The sequence below is a fragment of the Macrobrachium rosenbergii genome, chromosome 37, assembly GCF_040412425.1.
Source record: "Macrobrachium rosenbergii isolate ZJJX-2024 chromosome 37, ASM4041242v1, whole genome shotgun sequence".
Lineage (NCBI taxonomy): Eukaryota > Metazoa > Arthropoda > Malacostraca > Decapoda > Palaemonidae > Macrobrachium > Macrobrachium rosenbergii.
The window spans coordinates 33,127,945-33,147,714 of NC_089777.1; the positions used below are offsets into that span (position 1 = coordinate 33,127,945).

The following is a 19,770-nucleotide window of genomic DNA, read 5'->3' on the forward strand; positions in this document are numbered from 1 at the left end:
ACCAAAGAAGAGGCCACCTTACTGGTTACAGTTCCAGGAGTATCTAATGGTGGTGTATAAGATCCTCTTGAGTACTGTATTACAGGTGTAATCATACTTCCTTTTCCCTTTCCAGGTCCAGGAGGATGATCCCAAGTAGCTGCACAGGGGAAGACATTTACCACTTGCATATGAAGTCATTAATGATAGAGGTAAAGAAATACTTGAGCATCACCTCCATGACCTCACCAGAAGCTGAGCCATAGCATCCCTAGAGAACACAGCCTCCTGATTCTCATGCCTCAAAAAGTGTTCTTGCTTCTGAAAGGAAGGAGGTTATAGATAATGCCCCTTCCAAAGATTTCTCACATGTGAACAGAAGATGAAGTTTGAGCAGAATTGTGTGTAAACATGTCATACGAAACCTGTAGTTGGATCAGAGATGTGATAATGAGCTGACAGAGTTTAGGAACCATAAACAGAGCTGGGCTGTGCTGTCTTCCAGGCCTTTGAAATGGTTGTGTGAAGAATGTGCGAGTAGGGCTGTGTGGATTGCAGGACCCATAAGTAAAGCCATTCAGACTCTCAGAAAATGCAGTAGAGAGCAGAATATGATTCTAGAGGAACCCAGAAGTGTCATTGGTCACAGCATACTCCAGGACATGGCTCCAGCCCCAGACTTTCCCAGATAAAACCTTAGATGGTGACCAAGGCCATATAGTCACTCTTCTCAGCCACCATGTTTCAGTGACAACCTTAAAGAGGAACAATTTTGTGGACAGTCTCTTACAATCCATGACCCAAGCCCTAGCCATAATTTGCTCATTATAGGATTCCAACCCTCACTCAACTTTTGGAAGAATAGTCTTTCTGTCAAAACAGCTACTGTTGGAGATAGGAGATATCCTGAGCATATTTAGAACTGAGAAGCTGCAAATAGCCATTGCCATCATTGCAGACTATGAAGAGCAATCATGTTCTTTAAAGGTGAGGATAAATAAGGCTTATATTGAAAGTATATTTTTGGATATTTTAAGATGACTGCCGACAATAAGGACAATAGTCCTGATAAAGCTTAAAACCTCGTCAAGCCTTGGTAAGATTTACTCTCAAGAAAAGTTATTTTATCCTCATTATTTTTGACAGTACTAACAGTACTAATTGGTCACTTTTGTACTGTCAAAAATAACAATGAGGATAAAATAAGATTTTTTCTTGAAAGCATTGATCCTCACCTTTAAAGAACATGATTGTTCTTCATAGTCTGCAATGATCAAAATTTTCAGATCTAGGTGTGATCAGGATGTCTCACATCTCCAACAATAGCTGTTTTGATGCAGAGACTATTCTTCCAAGAGTTAGGTGAGGGTTGGCATGCTATGACTTTGGAGGGCTTGGGTCATGGAGTGTAGGAGAATGGTCCGCATATTTCAGATGGTATCTCTTGCTTTCTCAAGTGAACCAGGTTATTTTATTGTTTTCTCAAGTAAAAATTAATAAAATAACCTGGTTTACTTGAGAAAGCAATAAAATAATCTGGTTGAGTATGAAATCTTTTAATGTACTAGAGCCAAGAATCCAGATGAAATCTGATGTCAGTAACTAGAGCAGCCTGCTGAGATTCAAAATCCTGAAATTTTTCATTCACAAAATCAAAATGATTCCTGGAGTTAAAAGGCAGAGTAAATGTTTAAATAGTGAGGGTGAACAGCAAGGAAAATCCTTGACTATGCTACCATTTTTCTCACTGTATCAATAAACCGGAGCATGAACTAGGATGCTATTTGTCAGTAAGTCTGAAATAAAAAAAACTGTAGACCAAATAAAGTTGCAGTCTCATGAATAAAATCATTAAAGTATGAATTTCTTGTTACTTTCCTTCTCATAATTTTGATAGAAAATTGTAAAACACAAAAAAATAACCACAATTTTTTCCATGAATGTGAACATGTTCTTATGAAACAAGTCTGATACTTTAATTCTAGTTAGATTACTTTTGTTTTTTTTCTGATAAATAATGAGCATTAAATTTAAACACGGTGTCCCTGGCATGTTTACTTCACATAACCTATTTTTTTTCTGATAAATAATGAGCATTAAATTTAAACACGGTGTCCCTGGCATGTTTACTTCACATAACCCAAACAGGTTAAGCCCATAAAAAATAGAACCCCAACAGAAAACCTGATTAAAAACATTGCATTATCCCAAAAGACGGCACATTATGGCACGTATGTATGCCAAGTGATCCATGTGCAAGTTTGTATATATTCCTTCCAAGTGCACCTTAAGCAATGTATATTGTAAAGCCATTATAAAAAGGATTTTGACAAAGGAAAAATCTATTTCTGGGGAGGGGCCCGTGTCCCCGGTGAAATAATCCATTCAGCACTTATTTCTAGGTAATTCCGTTGCTAGATACCAGAGAAAAGCTAAATGTAAAGCTGGGGTTACTACCCCAGAGGGAAGCTCAAGAAATGGAGTCGTCATATGGTAAAGGGTGAGATTGTCACAATCACGGGACCCTGCCCTATAAAGATTCCCAAATGTCAAAAGTCCCAATGAGAGAAGTGCCGATACAAGCCCATGCACTACTCATGGACTGTACACAAGGCAACACTAGTTGCATTCCATGTTAGCACCCACCCCACTAGAATGATGTTTACCATGGGAGGAGAGAATGAAAAACAGGGGCAGGTCACCGGGTGACACGGGCCCCTCCCCAGAAATAGATTTTTCCTTTGTCAAAATCCTTTTTCTGGATCAGGGTCCCGTGTCAGCCGGTGAAATAATAACAGAGAAATAAACATCATTCTTATGCTATTAAAGACTTAAATAGAGACGTTGAAAACTAGGAGAATTCTACCTGAACATTAGTAAGGTCCTCTAAATTCATGTAATGAAAATAATGTAAGTGGTCACCATCTAAGATCATGAGCTTTAGAATTGAACCTGAATAGGCTTGTATTAAGAAAATACTTTCTGCCTAATAGCAGATACAATGACAAAATTGCGAGGTCCTGTCTAAAAAAGCCAGTAAGGAGAAAACTGGGCACAGAAACAGACCTTGTAAAAGGGGAGTACTTTCCAAGGTGACCACCGAAAATGAGGACCTTCAACTGTAGATAGAAAGTTAGGGTGAGGAATTCGCAACACCACCCCTGATGAGGGGAAACCAAAATGATTGGTTCCGCTAGACAGGGCAGACAGTACAGGAAAACTAACACTAGAAGCTAAGTTGATTAAAAATTTTAGGTCTTCCCCAACAAGGAAAGGTAAGAACAAGATGATTGTTGGTTACCGAAGCTAGCTCCGATACATTACTCAAAGACCAGGAAACCGAATGTGGACGGAATACTGGTCTCAGACGAACACAGACCTTAGGGATGAAAGTTAAGAGCCTGTGAGTCTGGTTCCAACAAAACACTTTCCTCGGGGCCAATGCGGCTGCATCATTACTGTAGCTTCGAAAACTATGTGAAGAGTGCTAGTTACTTAACTGCAGAACCATACTGCAGTAGAGTAGGATCCCTTGACTGATTTTAGGAAAACAGCAATAACAGGACCAAGATCAGTTTCCTCCTAAACTGTAAGATTCACAAAGACCACTAAGCCAGGGCATCAGAACTTTGAAGGGGCTGATGCAGGCTGAGTTTATACCAGTCGTGACAGCTTGATAGTTTGTGGCTGAATTGGGTTGCAAACAGACCTACTTCCAGGTCCAGGAAAAGGTCACAAGACTACCTGAATGACACTCCGTCTAAGGACTATTCCGACACCAGGGGGGAGGCCCCGGATAGGGAAAAAGTAGTGACCTTTTGGACCTGTACGAGAAGGGTGGCAGACAGAGGCACTTGTGTCTGTTGGTTATGGAGAAGAATGAACCATAACCTGAATGAAGCAACTCGAGTTCGAACCCACTTGTTTACACAGCGCACTATTGCTGTTTTGTTCAGAACCAGCCTAAAATGAAACCTCTCTTTCACATTAACTTCATTTACCTTCATTGTAACAGGAGGCTTGAATTAAGTTAATGTGAAAGAATTAACCAGTTTATTCCTCCAAAAACACCATTTACCTTCATTGTAACAGGAGGCCTGAATTGTGTTTTTGGAGGAATAAACTGGTTAATTCTTTCACATTAACTTAATTCAGGGCCTCCCTTACCCTAGTTCATCGTAAACGATGCATATCCAAAAGCAATGTTGCATTCTTCTGAAAACCACACAAAACAATTAGAGATTTTTATAATACCTTTTAACAATTCAAACAACAGATGCCCATGCATATGTAGTGTGTATCTGGCAAGTGCCCTGCCATTATGGGGCCATATCGATTCCCTATTCATAGTAAAAATATTTAAATTTACACAACATAACCTGTTAGCACAAAAACTGAATAAAACTTAATGAACTCCTTCTTACAGGACATGCGGGAAATGTATGCCTAGTTTTAGGGTTTACAGAGTTTCATTATTACCAATATTTTGCTAGATTTTAGGATATGTAAAACAATAGTTTGTCTCTTTTTGGACAAAGTACCTTAATTTACACATTCACAATGAATTCTCAAATAAATGTACCTACCTTCATTCATTTGAAGCAGGTTCATCACAAACTATATTTGAGTCAGCGATAGGTTCTTCATTTGTTTCAGTTTGTGACACAGGAACCAGTTCTTCATTTACTTTATTTTCTATAGCGGTTGGGCCATCATCGCTTGATGCTTGAATTTCAGTCTTGTCACTCATCTCTGAGGGATCACTATTACAAGACATATCAGTTGGGCCTTCTTCACATGGGCATTCATTAGCACTTTCCATGCTCTCAACCGATTTCTGTCTTTCAGTAGAGGTTTCATGTTCAGCTGCAATCTCTTCTGAAGTCTGAAAAGAAAATTAAGAAAACCCATTACTGTACTTCAAATTTAGCCCAATTTTGTGGTCAGCGAAATCTCTAGAGAGAGAGAGAGAGAGAGAGAGAGAGAGAGAGAGAAAGATAATCAGTATGTAACTCTTACAATGCACTCTGCAGAGTTGTTCACAATTCATGAGATACCCAGACCCCAGACTATTGTGGATCACTTCTCTCGATGAATGCCTTCAATTGATATTTTTATCATCAAGTCGTTCATCAGTAACCCAGTGGCTATCTTTCTCTCATTTTTTTATTCTGTGATAGATACTTTTAATAAAATCCCCAGATGTTAGGTGAAATCTTTGATGGTTGGAGGGATTTTGCTGTCATTTGCAGTTCTTTTTTTGGGCACTATTTAGGTGTAAGCTGTGGTGTCGGTAATTGCTAACTGGTAATGCAAGGAAGGTTAGTTAACTTTTACCACTAGGGGATTCAGAGCTGATGAACCCGGTTTTTCGGCAACAACTTTTTATCAAAGCATCAGATAAAGGTGAAAGTTGGCAAGTGTATATTTTATAACCCTACCTAATTTTTGCAAATATTATTTAGCACCTAAGTTCGATAGTTTTGATATTTATAGAGTAAAATGAAGTCGCCGATCCCGGAACTGAGAAAATCACAGACAAGGATTCTAAAACAATTCGTAACGCAAATATATGACGTCCTGAGGTTCCCCCCATCCACCAGGTAGGCAGTGAATGGATATGCTTACACAGTCTAGAATTCAACAAATTCGATAATGGCCAGCAGGATGGAATTGTCCCTGTGGTTGCAAGACCGCATTTGTGCTATGGCTTGCCACTTTGTATACAAACGAGAAGACCTGTGGCAAGATTTACTATAGCGTGAATAGGTAATTATTTCTATAGTGGGTAATGGTTGCTTGGCACCCCCTGAAGTGTGGGCAGGAGCTGTTAGACAATCATGGGCAATATCCATGAGAGCGTGGAACCAGTCATCATTGACATCGCTAGCGACGATGAGGATGGGGATGGTGACCTTTTCCTCAGGATTGACGATGAAGACATTTTGTAAATAAATTATGTATAGTGTTAGACATTTTATTTGTACATCTAAAACATATTTATTAAAACAATGATTATAACAATATGTTCCTCATTCAAGCTGATATCAATATATTTTCCTTTCCATGCATATCGATATAAATCGTGTTACATTTGATTGATATTAAATCGGTAAAAAATAGCTTGCCCTTAAAATCTTGACTCCTTTTTATCTGAATCCATTGCCTTTTATTTGTAGCTAGTTTATGAGCGTTGTTTAGGGTGCTGTATGATATAAATAAAGAAAAAAGTAAAACAGCAATGGGTTACATTAACCGAAATAAAACAATGGCTTTGACCTTTACACCTCTAACAATTGAGGAAAATGAGGTATCATTGCTTTTCATTTGAATTCTACTTTTAGTGACCGCTCCTGACTTACTGCAAATAGAAGGCTATAGTGGCTATCATGTCGAAACCCCAGGTAAAAACAAAATGGATAATCTTTTTGTAGTCCCACCCTCAACAGATGTAGATCTAACAAATTGGCTATAGGCTGGTTCATTATGTGGAGGAAATCCATACATTGAATTATTTGTAAAGTAGAAACAATACGAATATCAAGAAAATGGAAGAAATCCAAGCTAACAACTTAGTCCCAACAACTGCTGTGGAAGATGCAATGAAACCTCCACAAAATAATAATAATAAATAAAATTACTGAGAATGATAATGCTATCAAGGGGACGATGACAAATCCTGCTCACCATCATTGATATCACTGAAGCCTGGGATGGGTACTAACAAGGCCAAGAGAGACAAGGTCTACCCAAATGGATGGAGTCGCCTCCTGCCTAGGGTAACTACGTAGGCGATGACATCTTAGAAATACCTGCCCATTACAACAATTCACCTGCTGATGCAATGAGGTAGACAAAGCTCTGCCTATATGGGGGATTTTGGTGGAAGTGAACAGACCTCCTCTTTCTCTTGGCCTTGGGTACTAATATCAATTAGTGAATATGCCATCGGCAAGTGGGCAGAGCCACCATGAAGAGACGTTCTCCCCAAATGTAAACTTCTCTTCATTGTGGATGGAGCCTCGTGATGTCATAGGTTCATGTCACTATTGTGTTCAAAACCCTTACCTGCGATTTTGATGGCTCTGGCATAGGAAACACACTTTTACTCTGGTAAGTACCAGAACTACTGAACTTAGGTACTAAATAATATTTATAAAAATTAGGTAGGGATATACTTGCCAACTTTCACTTTTATCCGATGCTTTGATAAAAAGGTGTTGCTGAAAAACTGTGTTTCATCAGCTTTGAACCCCTTAGTAGGAAATATCCCTTCAGGTTTTCCTAACTTTGATTCTGTAAGTATTGATTGTGTTTCTTTTAGGAGTAAGCTTTCTGCATCTCTCTTACTCCTTTGGTACTGCAGTTATGGTCACTCTTAATTATATAGCATTAACTCATTAGTCACCATTATTGTTAATTTTTGTACACAGTATCATTATTTATTTCAAAATTTTTTCTGGTTGATGTACTGAATAGTATTTACTCTTCAAATCACAGAATGTCTTATATTTTGCTTTTTTTTTTTCCTTACCTTCAGTTTACCATTTTTCAGCCTCATTCATATATAATTTTAGGCTTTTCCTTAATTTTGTTCCCTTGATGTATGTATCTGGGTTTTGCTGTAAGCTGAGGTATGATGTTTGTGTGTTACTCATTGCATTTTGCTGTGTACTAGTATTTCTTACATCTTATCTTAGTTTCATTTAGCACAAGATGTCACATCATATTTATAATGTTGAGAATCATATTGAGGCATACAACTTCTTGAATGACAAAATTATAACTTGTGCCAATTATTTAATACCTAGTATGGGGTAAACTGGGAGACCAATGGTTCCACGGTGGGATAAGAGATGTGCAGCATTGAGGAGAAAGACCAGGACTACTATAGGAGATGAGAATAGTGGCTCTCTAACATGCAAAATTAACTGTAAGCAAGACCAAGCATAACAACAATGCTGCTATAAAATAAGCCAAGCAAGATAACTGAATGCACTGTATAAATAGAGTAAATTCAAAGACTTCTTAAGCCTGATATGGAAAACATTAGGAGACAGTGGTGTTTGTTCCTTCACCTCTACTTTCCTTGTACTGTATAACGACTAACAACAGACCCTTATGGTGTTGGTATAAAGTTTGGGGAACAGTTTCAGATATCTCAAAACAAAAGCACTATCCACTAAACCTAAAGTCATTACAGTAGATGCTACAGCAAAAATCCAATTACAACTTGATAATAACTCGGGAGAATATAATGCTACTTTTACTAAGAGAGAATTACAACAGGCCTTATCTTAAACTGAAGGAACAGCCCCAAGAGAGGGCAAAATCATTGACATGATAAAATGCATACTTGGAAATGTTAAGGCATTTTTGTTAAAGACTTAAAATCTGGGAGACAGGAGTCCTCCGCAACAGCTAGAAAAATTTTCTTATTATTCCAAGCTCCAGGCCAGGAAAGAATGGCCTCCACACAACAATTGCCCTAACAAGCTGCATTTTTAAATTAACAGATAAAACTAATTATTGGCTGATATTATGGAAAAAACTCTCCAAATAATTTGGTTTCAAGAAGAATAAAAGCATTTCTGACCCTCTTCTCTATTTTGTCAACTAGATACAACAAGCTTTTGCAAAGAAAAAGCAAACCACTGGTGTGTCACTTTTTTTTTTTTTTGGTAGTCATCAATAAGATCATAAAAGCAGTTCCTACTCCTGTGAGGTTTCACTCACCTGGTTTCAATTCCTGTGCTTCCAGGTGCACAAACTTAGTACCAGCTACACCCATGGAGAACACCCATGGACAGCAGACCTTTCAGCAAGGCTTGTTGAGGTCAGACATCAAAACTGGAGTTGCCCAAGTGGATACACTCAAGAAGATTCACAACAGGCTCAGGGATAAGGCGAACCTACGAGACATACAAGCCACAACAGAGATAAGAGATGGGGTAGTGAATCAACCCATGATCAGAAGCCAGAACCACAAAACAATCATGAGTAGTACTGGCAGATGCCCTTACCTGGGTAGAAGCTTGACAGTTTCTGACCTCAAGACTCCCACCTGGAGTAACAGGTATTTGACCTTCACAGACCAGCCCACACCTTGCTGCCTTCATCCTCTTCTTCAAGTGACCTGCTTAACATGGATAGATGGAGACCCCATAGTAGTACAGGCCAAAGAAAGTGGTCTTGGTGGTTAAGGCAGATTCTTGAGGCAAAGGAAAAGTATTTTTCTTTTATTTCCTACGACCACTGCTCTTGTGGACACTATTGCTGATGTATGCAACACATAACAGGAAACCTATGACTTCTTTCCAGCTCTTCTCTCTTCTGGACACTGCACCTCAAAGTTTGACAGAATGTCTAGGAGTTCCATTCAAGCACAGTGACCACCTCAGGCACCAAAATCTTGACTTTCAGTGCCATGGATACAGAGAACAACAAGAAACTGGAGGAAGTTTCAAAGGCCCAGGGACTGATAGCATCACTTAGCAGAGCTCCAGTCCTCTTTCTGTGAATGACCTGTACATATTAGCCAATACTATAATAGAAGACGAGCTGTGATGTTCAGAGTATGTCAGATTTGGTTTCTTTCTCAGACCCAAAGGATTTTTTCTTGCCAGATGTGAATCATCTGTTCCTTTTCATGAGGGCATGGCGAAGGAACTATGGGGAATCTAAATCAGCAACCAAGAAGGTAGCAGTGAACTCTGGGAGGGTTGGTTCTACACCTACCCACAGACCCAATACCAGATGAACCAGGGCAAAGCAGCAGGAGGGATTATTAATGCCTGGCCTAGTTTCTACATCCTAGAAACTAGGGGCAGAGAACTCCAGAAGAACAACATACCATGCCACACCTGCAACAGCATCTCTAGCTAGAGGGCAACAGTTGCACTTTAAAGTTGAGTAAGGCAGTCTCTAATTGCTAGTGTAGTCTTGAGATCAATCAAGAGTTGTTCAAAATGAAGAAGATAAAACCAAAGGACTTCAGAGGTAAAAGAAAAGTAAATAACGTAGTTTGATTTCATTACTTCCACTCTATGAAAATCAGCTGATTTTGTCTAAATTATAAATATTAGCCCCAAGACTACTTGAAGACCTGCATTAGAAATGATTAATAGGACTAAAGCTGTACTAGATTTAGAGGACTAAATTGGACTTGCAGTCTTTACAACTCTCTCAATGATCATCTGTAAATATTTAGTGCATAAAAGTACATAAAAGTAATAGTATTCAGGATGACTTAATTTTTTTTTCCAAAGTTTCTTTGAAAATGATTAAATCCTATTATGGGAGGGTTGAAAAACATAATTCATCCAAAAACCTCTTATATTAATGAAATAGTTTAATATAAATGACTATTATGCATATATTTTTTGGAATTGCTTTAGAGCTGAATAAGAGCGAAAACTCAAGTTAAAACTTTATCATATATGCTTCTCAATTGTTGAAGCTCATTATCAGTGTTAGCCAAATGGTACTGCATTTAGTTTTTATCTTGTTCCAGAACTGTCTGCTGCTGCAGAAGGATTTCTTTAGGTCAGTCAGGCAATGACATCAAGAAGAGAGCTTGTGCTAAGAAGATAGTAATATTCACCCTTTTTTTCACTCCATAATTAGTAAGAGGACCTCTCCTAACATGGGGCTGTAAGGACACAACACATACCAGGAGGGATATCATATGGAATGGGTCGTTTGAGAAGTGCCAAAGCCACTGATAACTTTCTGTATACTACATATATTAAAGATGGTACCTGATAAGTCAGAAAATTGATTCCTATCATCTGCCTGTAACTGATTTTTATCTGACTGATTAACAACTACCCGTAAAACTAATTTCTGAGTTTTTATTTTCTAAACTGAAAAGCTTTATTTAAAAGCTGTACAATTTGGGTAATGCAAATAATATATATTTTAATAAAATTAATGGTTTTCTCTAATTAGCTTTTCTCGATGTTATTATAGTTGTGCATGAGACAGTTTCTGCAATTACATACACATGCAACTTAAGCAACTGCTTATTATTTTTGAATCAGCTGAGTTTTAGTCAGGATATTGTGACTGTTTAGGTTTTTCTAATAAAATCTTAACTGTTCACTCTAAAAAATTTCCTGAAACTAAGGAGTAAGGAAGATTTAACGTATAAAGATTCCTTACAGTGGAGGAATCATTTTACAGCTGCCATCACTGCAACTTAAGAAGAATAAGAATAAGAATTTAAGATTTAGGCCAAAAGCCAAGCGCTGGGACCTATGAGGTCGTTCAGAGCTGAAAAGAAAATTGAGAGTAAAGGAGGTTTTAAAGGTGTAACAGGCAGAAAACCTTGCAGTTGCACTATAAATTGTTAGGAGAGGGTGGAAAGAAAGATGAGAGAATATGAATGGGTACAGTAAAAGGAATGAAAGGGGTTGCAGGGATGCTGCAAAGAACCTTCAGTAATGCTTACAGTGCACTGCATGAGCGCACTGATGGCACTACACCCCTTATGGACAGAGTCAACAGATTGTAAACTCATGAGGGCTCCAAAGAGAAATCAGCCTGCAGAGAAACAAAGGAAAAGTTGATAAGTAATTATATAGAAAATAAAACCAATACACCTGACTTACGATAGATGTCAGCAGAGAGCAGGAATGAATGCGCCTCACTTGAACATTTGGAGATCAGAATATTCCACAACTGCACTAGGCACAACTATTCCATATTTTAGTTATGCATAGCCAAAATAAAACTCCTAAAAGACTGATACGACACATTTTTGGCAGCAGCAGCCTGCAGTGTTGCAAGGAAAAACAGCTAGGTGAGATGAAGAGTGAAGAGGATATTTGTTGCTGTAGTACATTTTATGCAACAAACACAAACTCACTTTACATCTACCCCACAAATCAATGTTAAGAATTGGCAAAATACACTTGACTGATGACTTAACTTTCCGAATTTGAGATGAGGGTCAGCACCCAAAGACCACACTCAAGAAAAGTACTCCAAACAAGGAAAAAACCTAAAACCCTTTGATATAATCACTGCATTATAAATTTCAAAAAATTTCTGGAACATACCAAATTCTTGGGAAATAAAGGAAGCAGTATTATGTATATGTTTCTCAAAAGTCAATTTCATATCAAAAGTTACACCTAAAATCTTAAAAGTCACTGACATTTAATATTAACTCTACCATTTCTATGTAAATCAGGGTGCAAGGCAGAAGTGTTCTGGATCAACTAACTACCACACTGAGTTTTAGAAGGTTTAAGCCTCATGCCCCAAAGTCTACTCCACTCATGAATATGTACCAGATCTCTATTCAAGGCTTCTGCAACCATACACCTAAGGTGTGGAGAAAGAACAACAGCATCATTGGTGTGTGTAATCAATTTGTTCTCAAGACCTTGCCACATGTCCTTAGTACAGATAATAGTAAAGGTACAAGAACATTGCCTTGAGGAGCATCTGAAATGACATTATTTGCTAAAGTACTGGCCATCAACACAGACCCTTTGGGTTCTGACAATAAGAAATTCATACAAAAATTAATCAAAAGTTCCACCAATTTCCAATAACCTTAGCTTGTACATAAGTACTTTATGATTCATGATGGTCAAAGGCTGCACTAAAATCTAAACTAACCATGCTTATCTCTGCATCGTCATCAAGAGCACTCTGCAAAACTAAGATAGTTTACTAAAGAACTGTTAGTTTTTATAATTTTTCATTTCATCCAAGTAACATTCTAATTTATCTAGCTTCACAAGGTACTGTATTTCCCACCATATAAGACATACCAGAGTATGCTGCACCTATAATTTGACATGGTATATCTAAGAAAAATTAAAATGACACAATTTAGCAACTGTTTGTTTGCAACTGTTTGTTGGCATCACTGTTTACCAGTGAAAATTCATGTCAGCGAGGCTGACAACACCGTGTTTTGTCAGTGTAAGGTGTTAGTACCAAAACAACAATAGCCATCTCATATCTACAGCATCAAAATGATAGTCTAGCAGATTTTATGTTCAATTTTGGTTTTAATATTCAACTGATGATATATTTACACTCGGAAGAAAAGAAAAAAATGTTACAGTAATCAAATAAGTCACAGAATGTTGGGGAACAAATACTGTATACTGTATAATCATGTATCATCTAATCTTGTGTATTTTGCAACCCTTAAAATTTTGTCCTTAAAACATGATTTCATCACATATCTTGTGTTCCATTTTTAGTAGATTACCCTACGCTATGCTTAATGTACAAGTTTAATTTTTGGTAAATTATACTTGGCTAGGCTCACTATACCTGTCTCAACTTCAGTAGATTCCACTGATAATCATATTTTATCCAAGTTAGTTTTAGATTATTTAATACCACCAGAAGTTTATGTTTGGAAGGCTAAATACAAATATCACACATTAAACCTGGGTTACGAAACTTATGGCTAGTCAAATAATTCATTACCATTTCTTATAATTTAACCACTTAATTTCACATAAAACACTGGCTTAAACAACAGCAGTTACTGACAGACATAAGCCTAATCAAGAAATAGCTGTTTGCCAATGTTAATTACTATAACTATTGCACGTTTACTGAGAGAGTTGCGTTACAATCATCAACTTGTTAAAAATTGCCAATTCTTAATGTAAAGTTTTTTATATAATAAATTTTTATTCATCCTTCACACCATCATTTTGCAATGAAGATATCTGTAAAACTCAGTCAGCTGATGATTCTGAGGATGTAAACGTTACCATAATGCAAATGGCACATGACCACAATGTTAGTATTTTATATAATTCAATGATGTGATGATTACACATCCAATTTAACTGGATATAATAAGCAAAACAAAATTTTATTAAATTATCATCACTCTAAATACAACTGTACTATTTGACTTTTGCAAATAGATGTTCAGTGTAACAGCACAACTGTGGCCAACAGTTCACACACATATTTTGCATCTTGTATGGTGTGATCTAAAATTGGGTTAAAAATTGTTTTGAAAGGTCCCATGATACATGAATATTATGGTAACATATGGCCATTGAATTATGGCAATGAAGTTTTAATATTTTAGCATCACTGATTTATAATCATTATCTAATAATTTATAAGAATGTATATTTCATTCTAGGGGTGTATGGGAACTATTGAGTCAAACAGTTGCGTTCAGGTGTTACCTAGCACTGATTACCATAACTCCAAGGCCTACCCAAACCTAACCATTGGGGGTATTAAACACAGAGTGATTTTTTAAAGATTTTTGGGGGGAGAAAAGTGACTTATATGGCAGGAAATGCAGTACAGTATCATTATTTTGTAAGGGAAGGCAAGGTCTCCTAATTTGAGAGTTTGTTTTGGGCTAGCTACTGCCCCTCAGGATTTCACCAGGATGCTCATGCAGCTGATGCATGTGAGAATTAAAGGCTCAGCAGACACCTGGATAACTGAACTGTGATACTGTCTTTAACAGTAGAACTTTTGCAACATCTACAGTGATTTCTTCAGTTATGTCATCTACTATTTCAGTAGAAAGTAAACAAAAGAAGATAGGGAACTCACTTCTCATCTCATCCTGTAAAGGAAAAATCTGACGTAGAAATATTAATGATGGAGATAATGGGTAAATATATACATGTTAGAGGCTATAACCACTTACATCTTTCATTTCGTCACTGATAACTATAACTTCATCACTGATAACTTCATCACTGATAACTATAACATCTTCTGAAGGACTCTTCTCATCACATTCTTGGGATGGGCCTGGTGGACTCCTCCAGTTAGTATCTTTGGGATCATTACTTCCAAGTTTAAGCTGCTTTTGAACCAGATGAGTATCTACCTTCACAAACTTTTCTGAAAGAAAAATATTCCAGGTAAATTTTTCACATAACACAATAAAATGGTATTGTACCTAACGGCTAGGTAAATTTTAAAAAATACCAGCATTCTTTGTACCAATTAAGGTCAAATTATGCCATGCTTCTTATTACTGTATGGTAGAGTCTAGTAATTATGGACTTTAAGAAGATTTAAGTGTCTCTTAACAGTTTCTAACAATGAATGTTTGTTGCCAGTAAAATGTTTTCAGGCTTAACTTGGGTAGCTGTATAACTACTTCAATCTTGTAGCAGACAAGCCCTATGAAAGTCTAGCAATGTGACTTTGATCTCATTTAACAATTTTATAATACATTGCAAAGCCTTGTATCCAGAATCCTTTTATATGTCAATGTCACTTACCTAGATGTTTGTGAGTAAAGAATATAAAATAAAAAACATGCATCAAACGAATTTGAGATCACTACCAAATTCCTTCCCTTTGCCACTTGATTATAACCTGCAGTGGCCACCAGAAGTGCTAGCAACATTCATCCCACACTCTGCTGGACTTAAGAAAACACATGAGTAAACACAACCACATACAATACTTTGAGTACTATTGGGCATCTGATCATGCATCACTCCTGTATTTGCATTGTTTTTTTATTGCATTTCAGTGTTACTGTTTCCATGTTAAACTGTGCTTCTGATTGGCCAACCTAAGGTGAAACATGACCAATCTAAGGTGAAACATAAGAAAGTTATTTTAAACCTGAAAGAAAAATTACATTTGTGAAATGGTTGAGAAAGGAGAAAGCTACAGGATCTTGATGACAGAATTTACTATAGGATCATCTACTCTGATATCAGAAAACAAAGGAACTGAAATAATTTTTTGCTAAAACAGAAGCCCCCCAAAGCTGCAGAAAATTGTCATATAATGTATTCTAATGTTGCAGATCTAGATCAAGTAATGTATGAATGGTTTTGTTTGAAATGTACACAACGAGTAAATCTGACTGGGCCTATGTTACGAGAAAAGCTGCAGAACTTCACAAAATGACAAACATTACAACCGGGTGCAGTTTTTTACTAGATGCCTGAAACATTTCATGAACAGACACAGTATACAGGTAGATGTGGAAATGTTCTGAAGACCAAGATTCAGCTAATGATTTCATCAATACTTTTGGCAAAATTGTTGCAGAGCACAATCCAACTCATCAAATTTATAATGTAAGATTCAAAATTAGTAGCAGAGAAACAAAAGCAAGTTTCTGAATTTTAAAAATACCATTGATCAAATCACTATTCTCATTTGTACTAATGCTACTAGTCATCATGTGAGATTACTCGTCACTGGTAAGTTATGAAAGCCTATATGTTTCAAGAACGCTATTCACCTTTCTGTTAATTGCCAAAACAATTCTAGTTCTTGGCTGACTTCTGAAATTTTTCGTTCCTAGTGTTAAGGATAATTCAAAAGCTTTAAGGACTTTCCAAAATAGTAAAGTTGTGTTACTTTTAGATAATTGCAAAGCCCCAACCTCCCACTGAAGATTTGGTGAACAGAAACACCTTTGTTGTTCATCTCCCTCAAATGTAATAAGCTTGTTGCAACCAATGGACCAAGTATAATCCAGAATTTTGAAATAAATTACAAGGTATTTTTACACCATTTGTTGCATACAATTTCTCAATTCAAATGAATTTCGGTGTCAAGGATGCAGTTTACGCTGGAAAAAATTGTGGTCTCTGGCAATCATTACTGACAAGGTAGTACGCAGTCTCAAAAAGGTGCAAGTGTGGAACATCTTACACTTGCTCAAGAGTCTAATTTTAATCAAGATGCTGTTGATGCTTGGCTGGAAGAAGATTCTGATTTACCAGTCACCATACCTCTCAATGAAGATGCAACCACTTACAATCTTGAGGAAAAAAAAAAGACAACAGTGATGATGACCATACACAGACTAACATGGTGCTGTCATCAGCCATGCTCATACATGAATTTTCACTGATAAACAGTAATGACAGTAAACTCTTGCTAAATGGTTAAAATTCCCAGCTCAGTGATAGTTACCATGTGAATAACATCTTTGGTGAATCTGTTAAAGTAATGAATAGCTTTATGGTGAAGCCATAATTTGTATCAAGAAAGTGGAGGTGTTAGCTGGTAATGTTTGGTGCACTTTCTGTGAAACATGGCTGCATGCAAGCAACCTGACCTGTGCAGGGAGTAAACAGCCCCTTCAACCAACAGTTTCTTATACTGTTTCCAGTTCACAGCTGTTTGGGGTAAGAGAATTATGACTCGTCTGCATCAGTGGATGTTACGAGCACAGAAGGGTAGAAGTAACATATGGTATCACAGTCATAATTTTTCAGCAATTCAGAATAACCAGTAGCCTACAGTCTTGGGCCAAAGCTGAGGAAGGCTATAAAGTTCATGAAAAATGAATTTCTCATTTTTCTTAAATATAGCTTGCCAAATTATATGGAAATGGAATTTAAAATTTTGGCCAAAGGCCAAGCACTGGGACCTATGAGGTCATTCAGCTCTGAAAGGGAAACAGAGTAAAAAGGTTTTAATGGAATAACAGGAGGAAACCTCACAGTTGTAATATGAAACAATTCTTAGAAGAGGGTGGAAAGTAAGATGGAAGAGACAGAATATGAACAGAGGTACAATAAAAGGAATGAAAGGAGTTGCACCTGGGAACTGAAGGGACACTGCAAAGAAACTTCAGTAATAATGCCTATACATAGTGCACTGCATGAGGTGCACCGACAGTACTAACCCCTTTCAGGGCTTGTTAAATTAAAGGTGTGTCTTATATTTCAGGAAACATGGAAAGTAAGAATAAATACAGAAAAGTTACTGTACAGTTGCTCTGGAAATTTCTGACACACCTTTCAGTGAATTTCGTTCCACAAAAGATATTATTTTCTTTTTCAAATCATCGAGAATAAGATTAATATGCATACAAACAATATTGTATATAAAATTGGGAGAAAAATAATGTGAATTAACAAAATTTAATGAAACATTTCAAAAACCAAAACTATCGTTTGATGAAATTAGAGAATTGAAATACAGAGCATGTTCATCTTCAAAATCTCAAAAACTGTGAGCATTTACTTTCACTATTACATTAGAATATTTATGTTTAATACTCAAATAATTAGATTATTGTTGATATCTATATATACTCATATTTGAGTGACACTGGTCTTCATGACGTCACCCATTGCGTGGGCGGGAAAACAAACCATTTAATATAAATCAGTAGACTGTCAACTTTATCATGATGAAGTTTCACTGTTGGCATTCCAGGAAAACACGGCAAGCTTTGATTAAATTACATGAGGAAAGGGTTACGTGGGTACAAGCTGAATCAAAACAACTAATGTGTTGAATTTAAAAATGGTAGGAATAATAATAGTCCAAGTAAAAAGGTGTAATTCAAGATGAATTTTAGCTTTCTTTTTATTGTAAGTCTATTATAGCAATCATGCTGCTTCATTTCATTATTTCCATTCATAAGAACGAAGGTTTTATTGTCATAACGTCTATCACAAGAATTGGGCATTTGTCCAATTTTGGGTCTATTATAAAGATTAAACCTTTATACTTCTTTTTATAGGTCTATTATAAAAATGACACTATTGTATATCATTATAGGTCCATAATAAGGATTTAATCTTTATATCACTATAGACCATTCATATGAATTGGATATTTGTATCAGTAGTATAGGTCTATTATATGAATCAAGGCTTTACAGAGCTAATATTATATTCAGTGCATATTTTAGAGATACTTTGTTTTATTCTAGTAGTGTTTCCTTTGGTAACAATCCATCTATACTTCACACAGAAGTTAAATGTAAATTACTATTTGAATACTTTTGTATACACAGAGGTTGGGAGTAGGCCTAGGATCTATGCTCGTTTTCTTCTTGATTATAATTTTCATCACCTTTTACTACTGTTTTATCACTTTTAGCTATTACCTGAAAACATCCAACCATCATGGAAGACGGGAAGAATTACTGTAGCATCCCCATAGAATGGATGGCTGCCAGTGGTCCAGGGGAACTTGCAAACACTGACTTACAAATGAACAGTTCCCAATATATTAGCAAGCTACAGAAAGTTTTGGTGGCATCAGTGAGGGCCCTGCTAATCCCCAGGCCAGAACCAATACAGGCAGTCCCTGGTTATCGGCGGGGTCCCGTTCTGAGGGTGTGATGGTAACCGAAAATCGCTGCTAACTGAAAATTGGTGACTTTCGGCACTTTTTTGGTGAGTTTCGGGGCTTATTGACATCGAAAAGCACTGATTTTCGGTTATCGGTGCCTCTGTTAGGTATGTATCAGCACCAATACCCAATTATCGGTGCTGGTAAGCAGAAATCGGCGATTTTCGTCACTAAATGAAGCCGTAAAACCGAATCACCAAGCCGTTAACCAGGGACTACCTGTATATGTAGTCATGGACAACTCTTCTGTTAATAATGCTGCCCAAATTGTAAAAGAATGGTTTAGAGAACATCCGCAAGTAATCAGAACTGAATGGCAAACAAAGCCGCCTGACTAAAATGCCATTAACCCTCTGGCGATCCGATGATGCGAAACCGTGTCAATAAATTTTTTGCCATAAGTGCTCCGAAGACGCGATTTCTGCGTCATCCGTGAGTTATTTTCAGGGGAAATTCACCAAAAACAAAAGTCATCCAAAGAAAACGAGGACTGGGCCATTGCGTGGGCAGATCTTGGACTTACAAGAAAACGTAAACAGGTAACCGATAGGTATCGCGCATGCACCACAGTCCTCCCCCAACTAAAGCACTGCACCTCCTATTGTGACCAAGTTCAACACGTCTTTTTAGCACTCACATTTTTTGCTTTGTTGTCATTTATCTGCGTTTGTGAAGTGCTTTCGCTTTTGCTATTGTTAT

General features: G+C 37.0%; 1 protein-coding gene and 1 long non-coding RNA gene across 7 annotated transcripts in view; one reads left to right on the forward strand and one right to left on the reverse strand.

The window, feature by feature from the left end:
* LOC136825458 (uncharacterized) overlaps window positions 1-2,075 on the forward strand; it is a 38,929-nt gene extending 36,854 nt beyond the window's left edge. Inside the window, exon 5 of one of the 3 annotated variants that reach the window (XR_010849348.1) lies at window positions 116-2,075. This is a non-coding gene — a long non-coding RNA (uncharacterized lncRNA). The remainder of the gene's footprint in view (window positions 1-115) is intronic. The other 2 variants (XR_010849347.1, XR_010849349.1) reach the window with 2 other exon arrangements.
* The window catches only part of LOC136825457 (coiled-coil domain-containing protein 9-like), a 74,355-nt gene that overhangs the window by 4,992 nt on the left and 49,593 nt on the right, over window positions 1-19,770 (reverse strand). For all 4 annotated transcript variants that reach the window (XM_067081928.1, XM_067081930.1, XM_067081929.1 and 1 more), the window contains 2 exons: window positions 14,642-14,841; window positions 4,566-4,864 (listed from right to left, as the gene is read on the reverse strand). In XM_067081928.1, coding sequence (XP_066938029.1) covers window positions 4,568-4,864; window positions 14,642-14,841 — 497 coding nt within the window. In that variant the 3' untranslated portion in view covers window positions 4,566-4,567. The remainder of the gene's footprint in view (window positions 1-4,565; window positions 4,865-14,641; window positions 14,842-19,770) is intronic.